The 10,168-nt window shown below is 42.2% G+C and overlaps 1 protein-coding gene across 4 annotated transcripts in view; it reads right to left on the bottom strand.

The window, feature by feature from the left end:
- LOC103581337 (zinc finger protein 343-like) overlaps positions 1–10,168 on the bottom strand; it is a 27,222-nt gene that overhangs the window by 10,554 nt on the left and 6,500 nt on the right. For 3 of the 4 annotated variants that reach the window (XM_008563200.1, XM_008563202.1, XM_008563198.1), the window contains 3 exons: positions 1,608–1,873; positions 1,375–1,433; positions 385–511 (listed from right to left, as the gene is read on the bottom strand). In XM_008563200.1, coding sequence (XP_008561422.1) covers positions 385–511; positions 1,375–1,433; positions 1,608–1,725 — 304 coding nt within the window. In that variant the 5' untranslated portion in view covers positions 1,726–1,873. Of the gene's footprint in view, positions 1–384; positions 512–1,374; positions 1,434–1,607; positions 1,874–6,617; positions 6,697–10,168 lie in introns of those variants that run through there. The other variant, XM_008563201.1, reaches the window with a different exon arrangement.

Raw genomic sequence — 10,168 nt, 5'->3', positions numbered from 1 at the left:
TTCGCGAGTGTTTACCAGTAAAGAAGTCAGAAGGGAAATCACCTAGAAATGGATGGGTGCCAACCAATGAGCTTTAAGGTCACTTAAGTTAGCCAATAAACACTGCTTATTACTTTATCTCCTGGCTGCCAGAAAAGTTGCCCCAGAAAAATGTATAAAAAGACAGCAAAAAAGCCTAACGGGGTCTCACCCCAGCTTGGCGGTGAGAACCCAACGTGTTGGAAATAATAAACCTCTTGCTGTTTGCATTGCTCGTGGTCTTGTGGTCTCTTCGAGGCGAGTCTTCCCGTTCTATGTGAGATTGGGATTCATCCCAAATCTTACAGTAGGTGGTCAATATATCTCTACTGAATTAATGAAGGAAAGGAAAGAACACAACCTCACCCAATGAGAGCAGATTCCTGTAATTCTCCAGCATTACTTCTCTGTATAGGTTCCTCTGCTCAGAGCTCAGTTTCTTCCATTCTGCCTCCGTAAAGATCACAGCCACATCCCTAAATGTAACTGGTACCTACAAACAAGCAGTAAATTAATGTACAGCAGCCACCATCAATTTTCTCTATTTGAGGAGCACCATTGGTGAGCCTGGAGAGTCTGAATATTCAAGAAGTTGACCTAATTATTTTCAGAGTACATAGTTCTGCCTATGAAGTTCTTTTGGAGATTACTATGTGCTTGGCTTTGAGTTAAAACCTGTGAAGATCATAGCTGCTGCAAAAAACACATTCCAGGCCCTCACACACTATGGTTTCCCTGGAGAAATGATTTGTGAATCGATTTGAAAACCTCAAGCAGTTATTCAGGACAGTGACCTTGAGGATTCATTATAGACAGAGACAGAAGAGTAGAGGATCGGCTGAAGAAGGCAAAAAGCATCATGGACTTGGGGCTTGTGCTGGGCAGTAGAGGGTGGTGAAGATTTAGAGGAGAAAATGGAAGAAAACTGACTACAGAGAAAGTGAGAGTGAATAGATGGGGTCTGGAATAAGCTTTTTTTTTTTTTTTTTTTTTGTCCTTTTTGAGACCGGCCGCACTGCACTCAGCCAGTGAGCTCTGTGAGCGCACTGGTCATCCCTATATAGGATCCTAACCCGCAGCGGGAGCGCCGCTGTGCTCCCAGCGCCGCACTCTCCCGAGTGCACCACAGGCTCGGCCAGAATAAGCATTTTTGAAGAGTGCAAGTTACTAAATGGGATCTATAAAATCCCTGTCTTTGCCAAAGTATTTTAACAATCTTCTTTCAATAAAGCCCCTAACGTTTCACTCATCTGCCTAAATGTTAACCACCTTCTCCCTTCCCAAGAAAAAGAACACATTTTTTTTCTAGGAAATAAGCCAACAATTCAGGGGGGATAAAATGTAACCCCAACTCACCAGTATTTGGAGTTTTCCCTGCTTTTCTTGGGGCCAGTCAGTATGGTTAGAAGGCAAATCTAGTGGAAGAAAAAGAAGCTCTGAGAAACCAGTCCTCTCATGATGCTCCCAGAGTAGCTCTTCAGAGCCTCAGGACAGAAGAAGCTATTTCCCTCAGCTGTGACCTCTAAAGCATTCTCAGGTGAACGGGAGCTTTGGCCTTTTCACTTCTCCACACCCTCAACAATTCTCACCTTTTGCCTTATGATTTTGAGTCAGTTTCTTCATGGTCTCCATATCTTCCCCATTCTTGGAATGTAAAGTCTTCTCCCAGTCTTGCTCTCCCAGAGCAGAAAGATCAGGCAACATCATGACCCCAGAGTCAGCCCAATGTCTGCCTTGAAATTCTGCCAGGGTACCAAGCAGATGTTATTTCACCTCAGGATGGATTTCTGCTGTCTGGGGTGACTTTTTGCAATCTTAATTGTAAGAGTCCATGTTGTTTCCATGCAGCCAGGACCTGTGGGATGGAGAAGCAATTAGACATTGCTGGGGCCTTTACTGTGTGCCCTAAGCATATGCCTCTTCAGCAGAAATCCTGTCTTCCCATACCCTCCTCATTCAACAAACAGGTCTCCATCTAAAGGGGTTCCCTGGGTGTGAGGAAAATAGAGTAGTTTAGTAAGGCCTACCAACCTCAGGTCCAGCTGGGGGTGGTGTAACATTCTTTGTAAACAAGCTGTGTGGAAGTGGAGTTAGTGTGCATGCACCCATGTATCTTCTTGGCTTGTTGCTATTCTTGTGTGTTTTTCAGTATGTGAAGCAGCCACTTTGAACTGCTGGTTGGCAGAGAGCTCGTGTCTAAAAATAGAGCATGTTTACTTTGCTGGCCGCTGCTCAGTTTCTCTTTGGACTGCCTAGTTCTTAGATGTGTGTGTGCTGAATAAAGCTTATTATTCCTTCAACTAAGGCCCAAGAACCTTTTTCCTGTTACCTAGCTCGTAGACCTGCATGTGAAGAGTTTGTGAATGGGCTCCAAGGGTCTGTGAGCTCCAGGCCCTAGTCCTAGGCCTACACTGGGTTTTCTTTTTTTTTCCTTTTTGTCTTTTTTTACTGACTGGTAATGGGATTGCAACCCTCGGTGTTGCGCCCGCACCGCGCTCAACCAGTGAGCGGGAACCGGTCTCCACATGGGATCCGAACCCTCGGCGGGAGCGCCACCGCGCTCCCAAGCGGCGCACTCTCCAGTGCGCCACTGGGCCGGCCCTACACTGGGTTTTCTACCTTCATTCCTTTCCAGCCTGTAGGCCCTCAAGTCTGTCCCCTGCCACTCTCTCTTACCTTTCAAAATGTACAACTTTCTGCATCCTGTACCTCAGATTTAAACTCCATGTCTGGGGTCAGTCTCTGCTCCACAGACAGCCAAGAAGATACTGCTGTTCTTCCCATCTCACATGGGAGGAAACTGAGGCACCAAGAGGTTGGTTTATTTGTCCTTAAGATTACACAGCTACCAAATGTCAGAACCAAGCCTAGAATCTAAGAGATTCTCATTCAAAAGCCCTTTTTGTTCACCATTGCCTAAAATAATGGCCACTGAACAAATGACTAAATGAAAAAGCAAAAAGTATGCAGATCAGGTTCAAAATTCACCCTGAAGAAGACAGGACCCTCAGAGTGAAGAAAGGGGTCTGTATCAGTCAGGATGGGCTGAGTTGTTCTGTAGTAACAAACAACCCCCAAAATTTCAGTGGCTTAACGTAAGGAAGGCTATTTCTCACTCAGGCTCCATGACCATCATCTGTCAACTATAACTGTGCTCATGGGCCAAGGCGAACAGTGCAGCCTCTATCTGGAAAATTGCCAGTTGAAGCAGTAGAGGGAGATGAAAGATGGAGAACCATACATAGGGTCTTAAAAATTCCGCCCAGAGGAAGCACTTCCCAAACCTGTTGGTCTATATTTCCCAACTCAATCCTCATGTTTGGCTCCTAATAAACTTGTCTAAAACGGGGGGGGGGGGAAACCTACCCAAAAAAACACTTCTGCCACACTGGCGAATCAAGTCATGTGTTCACTCCTGAGTTCAACAGGATAAAATATATACCTACAAGGAGAGGACACACAGGGGGATGCCAGATGCCAGGATACCTGATAAACAGTAAAACATGCTACTACAAGGTCCCAAGCTCTTAAACCAATTCTCCCTCACTATGGATTGGGACTTCAATGTGCTAGGATCTATGCCTAGCACTGTGCAATGTTCTATGCCTAGAACACAAAAAAGAAGGACATGGTCCCTACATTTGCCATAGCATCAGAAAACAGGCAGGGATACCGACCAGGAGAAATCTAACTCAGCACAGAAAGGATAGGATGCTGTCAGGGACGAGCCAAAGAAATGAAGATTGCTACTATTTAGAAGCACACGATAAAGCCTGTCCATCTATCTGAGAAGAAGCAATCCAAGCAAAGGAGATAACCTGATAAAGCAAGAGAGGGGGGCAGAAACAGAGAAGGAGAGGATAGAGGGAAAAGACCAACAGAAACAGGTTATTTCCTACCAGAATATAAATCACCTAAAATCCAGTCAAAAGAAAAAAAAAAGGAAAAGAAAAAAATAAACAAATTACCAAAAAAAAAAAAAAGAAAGAAAAGGCAGTCAAAGATCTGCTCTCCAAAAGGCATTGGCTTCATATAATTTTATTGGCCAGTTCTAGCAAAACTTTGAGAAACAGGCAGTTCCTGTGATAAATACTAAGTGCTTCCTAAAAAATGCTTCCTAACTCAGTCATCAAGGACACCAAAAACAAGCAAGAACACTACAGACAAAGAAAACTAGAGGTCAATTCCATTTATAAAAATAGATGTGATAATCTTAAGTATAAAACACTAGCAAACTGAACCCAGCTGTACCTTAAAGAAATAATAATACATAGTGGCCAAGAATGAGAGGACAGCTTCACATCAGAAAACCTACTATGGAAGGGAAACTTCCTTTCTTCTTTCAGTAAACAGACAATTTGGAATACTTTCACCTGAGAAAATCTTCTTGTTAAAATATGACCCAATGTTAACATTTTATCTATTTGCTTCATCATATCTATTCATGCACATAGGTGAGTATATGAACATTGAGTGCAGCAAATCTTCCAATTTCCTATATGCATGAAAAATGTCATAAGACAGTGTAGAGGGAAAATTGGATCCAAAAGACCTATAAATATTTGAAAAATATGTAATGAGTCTAAAAGCAGCTTACATCTGCTGATTGCTTTTTCCCAGAGAAATCAATTTAACTGTCTTATTTTCTTTCCAAAGGAAAATAAATATATCTCACTACATCATAAAAGACTTCAGAGAGGAAAAACTATCTGTGGCCATAAAGAAAGTATAATATGAAATCTGCAGAAAACAAACATTGTAAGCATAGCTTCCATCAAAAAATTCTGCACAACTCATGGATGTGATCTTCTATTAGTTCCATGTGATTTTAACACAAGTCTCCATGACAGCAAATGATATAATTTATACAGTACATCAGACGTATTTCACTTTCCCCCTTTGTTTGCCAAGTACATTGTGACACATCTATTTCCTCATAAAAATACAAATATTTGAACTGTATAATCTTCTTTAGGCTTCTGTGGAATTACAGAAAAGTCAGGTTAAAGGGATCTCCCATTTCCAAGTAACTATTAGATATAACATATGAACATTCCAACTTTCTCTAAATTCTTGATCAGTATTTTTTCTCAAGAGCTCTACAGCTATTATATTATTTACTTGGTACCAATGTCAATAATAAAGATATTTTAAAGTGCATTATCCCTGTATTGATCAGGTAAAAGATGGCAACTCAAACTGGGCAATTGAGGAGTTTAGTAAAGGGATCATTTATACAGGTGTGAGCAGGGCCAGGGAAAACAAAAGGATGCTGTAATGCCGTGGATGGTCACAAAAGCAGAGGGTCTTTACCTACTCTAGGTCTAAAAGTGGAAGGTGCAGTTAACCAGAATCAGGAGCTATAACCGTGTGGAGAGGGGTGCTAGACAGAAATTTTGGCCTTGGGCAGAAGCACACAATTAACTGGGGTGACCCAGTATGGACGAAGCCAGGGGAATAAATACAAGATAACAATAAAGGAGAGAACTCTGTGAAGTTAGAAAAGCTAACAAACCAAATCTCCTTCTAAAGCAAATGAGTAATTATGGGATATTATAATTCTATCAACCCCTGTGAACTAGAGAAGCAAGATTTTTGGTGTAGAAGAAAGGAAATATAGATGTGATAATGAAAAGATTAATTTTGTAAAAACTCAGTAATCCTGAATTTGGACTGGAAATATCAGTTTAAATTCATGAGGTATTTCTTAGATCTGTCCACTGCAAAACCCTAGAAACAATAATCAATCCAGTTGCAGTGATCATCCCCAGTGCCTGGACTGTGGTCTTGAATTACCATTTTCCATTAAAAGAAACAAGTGCTTCCAGGAGAATTGGCTAGACTTAGTGCAGAAAACGTACAAGATGAGCCTGGGAATAGCTTGACATACCAGAAGCCAAAGATGTTTACAAATACTCCTTAGGGTCATGTCAAAATGACTTAGGGGCTAACTAGATAAGTCCCCCAATGGCCAAAGGCAGGACAATGTTAATTTTAATGAGAATTGCAATAAATGGAAACCCATCATATGTGGGGTTTTTTTGTGGTTTTTTTTTTTTTTTTTGTCTTCTTTTTTGACCGGTAAGGGGATCGCAACCCTTGGCTTGGTGTCACCCGCACCGCAAGCGCACCCGCCATCCCTATATAGGATCTGAACCCGCAGCGGGAGCGCCACTGCACTCCCAAGCACCGCGCTCTCCCGAGTGCACTTTTTTTTTTTTTTTTTTTTTTTTTTTTGTCTCTTTTTTGACCGGTAAGGGGATCGCAACCCTTGGCTTGGTGTCACCCGCACCGCAAGCGCACCCGCCATCCCTATATAGGATCTGAACCCGCAGCGGGAGCGCCACTGCACTCCCAAGCACCGCGCTCTCCCGAGTGCACCACGGGGCCGCCCCCATCATATGTGTTTAAATCCATGAGTTCATAATAATATTTTTTCAAAAGTTCAACTTCTAACAAGAGATAACCAATTCATTATCTTGAAAACTAGATAAATATTGGAGTGTGGTGCTATAACACCAAGGTCAAGGGACTGGATTCGTGTACTGGCCAGCTGCCAAAAAAAAAAAAAAAGGAAACTGGATAAATAAAAGACTTACACATTTAATCTCCTTTCCTAGATGAACTGTGCCATTGGGTAATCAAAAGTAGATGAGGGAGTGTATCACCTTATAATATTATTCCAGCTAATAAAGGAAAATGACAGAGTTAGTATACCATCATTTTACATTCCCCAATGAATTGACGGATCTAGGCATTAAGTATCAAGAATGGCTAAGATCAAAAAAGAGCAAAAAGCAGACATTATGTGTATTCTGATAAAAGAATACAACATCATTTATAGTCCTTCCAAAGGGATCAAACGTGAGTCTGATAAAGCTCTACATAAAACTGCTCATTTGGCCTGGGGCACCCAGCAGAAAAAATAAAAATAAAAATAAAAATGCCCATTTGGAAGATATACAAAAAAATATTTTTATCTGCAACTAAGAGTATATAATCAGCAAAACCTAGCCTGTAGAAAGGTCTACATGTCAAATGGCCTGAGTTCGTCAACAGATAAACTATAAAGAAAGGAAAAGGATGAAGAAAAAACCTGTAGATTAAAACAGACTTTTAAAAAAAAAGCTTATTCATGTTTTCTCAAAAAAAAAAAAAAAGCTAAACTATAGTATTTAGGGATGCATACCTAGGTGACTAACCTTAAAGAATCTCAAGGGTAAGGTTAACTCTGGGAGAAAAAAAGCTGTGATTGGGAGAAAATAAATGGAGGGGCACCTGAGGGACCAGTAAAGTTCTATTTCTTGACTTGTGTGCTCACTTTATACTAATTCACTATGCTATATATCTCTTGTGTTGTTTTATTTTCTGTATTTTATTTTATAATAATAAATAGATTATAATAAAATAGATTATATGATAGATTATAATAATAGATTATAATAAAATAGATTATTATAAAAAATAGATTATAATAAAAAAGAAAAACTAAAAAGGCACAGAAAATAAAACTGTGGTGTTAGTGCAGCAGTAGACAGATGAAAGGAATGGAATACAGAGTCCAGTAAGGGACCCATGCATATTTGGGATTTTAGCATATGGTAAATATAGCATCTCAAAATAGTCAGGAAAGGATGGTCTCTTCATAAAAGGTTGAGACAAGCTGCTATCAATTGGAAGTTAGATTCTTAGATCACACCTTGCATAAAAATAAATCCCAGGTATAGTAACAGCTAACTAACTAAACATTAGACACAGAAATATAAACATTTAGAAACATATAGGAAAATATACACAGGACCTTGGAAAAAGGCAGACCTATTTAAAAAAACAAATTAAATCCAGACATCATTAAGGAAAAGAGGTGGATAAATTTCACTGCATATCAACTAAAAACATCAGTTTAACAAAAGACACTTTTAGGAAAAGGCAATGGTGGTAGGATGGGGTGAGGATAAATATGTGTGTGTTTAATCTTTGTCTTTTCATTAAAAAAAAAATACTAAAAGAATACATAGAAAACTAATAAAATTTATTATTTATGCAAAATAAACCTGTCTTTTTTTTTTTTTTCTTTTTGTCTTTTTTCGTGACCGGCAACGGATCACAACCCTCAGTGTCACGCCCGCACCAGACCGGGACCGGCAACGGGATCGCAACCCTCGGTGTTGCTCCCGCACCTCGCTCAGCCAGTGAGCGGCCGGTCTGTATGTGGGATCCGAACCCTCGGCGGGAGCGCCGCCGCACTCCCAAGTGGCGCACTGTAGCAGAGCGCCACCGGGCCGGCCCCATAAACCTGTCTTTATTTGCACTGACATTGACTATGTCCTAGAATCCAATTAAAAAAAAAAAACAAAAAACTAGGAAGTGAATTTAAATTTAGCAAGGTGGCAGGACATGGGGGCCAATATACAAAGATCAATTGTTTTTTAATTTTTATTGAATCAAAATTGATTATACATATTTTGGGGGTTCAACATTGAGATATGTTGATCAAATCAATATTACTAGCATATATACTGTTACAAATTGTAATTATTCTTTATGCCCCTTGTCCAATCTCTCACTATCCCCCTCTCCTTTCCCCCTCCCCCTTCTAATTACCCTAGTGTGGGATATTGAATAGCAAGCTGACAGAGTCCTTGCTATTCTAGGGAATAGGCCAGCAAGGCTGGCTTCCCGTTTTGCCTGTTTCCCCCTTCCCCCTCCCTTTGAGGTCTGACCTTTGATTGAACCCAGGACCCTGAGGGCTTTGTAAAAGAGGAACTTATGCTATTATTTTGCTGATAAGCAGTTAGCCATGAACCCTCAAGTGCCATGGCAGCAGAAAATGTTCTATAAACAGCTTTGTACCAGACATGTCTGACTTAATCAGTACAATTTGTTTTCACTGGCTTATAAAAAAGGAACCTAAATAAACTGGGACGTCTTACAAGTCATCAGCCTGTATTGGTCCTCCTGATCCCATAAGCATGTCTCTTCATTCCCCACCATCTCCCCTCAGGTACTGGTCAACATCCTAGATTTCTTCTCTCCTTCTGAAAGAATAATGGTTACTCTGTTGATTTGTTGCCTAGATGATATGTCCAATGCTGAGAGGTGTGATCAGGTCCCCCAATATTATCACAGAGCAGACAGTTCTTCTGTCACTCTGAAATGGGCTTTGTGGAGAGAGATGTCCCCTTCTTTTATTTATCTCTACTGGTGACTCTCCTTGTGTAAATGCACGCCAGTGGCTGGCGGACCATCTGCGTAGAGGTTGTGGTGTCTAGCCACTTTCATGGCAGCCATGGTTATGGTGGTGGCTGTGGTGGGCCACCCACATGGAGGTGATGTTTTTAGCATGCTACTTGGTGCTGAAGGTGTGACTGGTTGCCGGGAGTGTCTGGTCCCCGACTCCATGCCTGGGGTCCCCAGGCAGGCCCCGAGGCACTGGCATGGTGTGCCTGGTTGTGGGAGGAAGGTCTGGTCCCTGGCTCCATAACCTGGGTCCCTGGGTGGACCCCAAGACACGGACGCAGTATGTGTGCTTGTGGGAGAGGGGGTCCAGTCCCTGGCTCCATGTCTCGGGTCCCCAGGCAGGCCCTGAGGTGCTGGCATGGTGTGCCTGGTTGTGGGAGGGGGATCTGGTCTCCGGCTCCATGACTCACGTCCCCTGGTGGGCCCTAAGGTACTGGTGGTGTGCCTGGGCCAGAACTAATTTTTTGTCCTTTACTTACTTCCAAAACGGGGGAACTTCCTGTGGGAACCAGTACTTGAGCTCTGTGGTTTAGCTAAATTGCTGCCTTGCTGCTATTTCCCTAGGGAAGGCTTTTTATGTAGCTCAGGGTTTAATGGCTGACTTTATAGGTACTTCTGGCTCTCCAGAGACCTGGTGTACCTAGGTTGTATAGAAACTCTGATCTGGGCCTGAGTTTTGGTTTTTTTTTTTTTCCTTTTTTGTCTTTTTTCGTGACCGGCATCGGATCGCAACCCTCAGTGTCGCGCCCGTACCGGACCAGGACCGGCAACGGGATCGCAACCCTCGGTGTTGCGCCCACACCTCGCTCAGCCAGTGAGCGGGAACCGGTTTGTATGTGGGATCCGAACCCTTGGCGGGAGCGCTGCCGGACTCCCAAGCACCCCGCAGTCGCAGTGGCCCACCAGCCCT

Source organism: Galeopterus variegatus, unplaced genomic scaffold (genome assembly GCF_000696425.1).
Source record: "Galeopterus variegatus unplaced genomic scaffold, G_variegatus-3.0.2 Scaffold12828, whole genome shotgun sequence".
NCBI lineage: Eukaryota > Metazoa > Chordata > Mammalia > Dermoptera > Cynocephalidae > Galeopterus > Galeopterus variegatus.
Note: the sequence above shows the minus strand (reverse complement) of the source record. Positions and strands in the feature narration are given on the sequence as shown.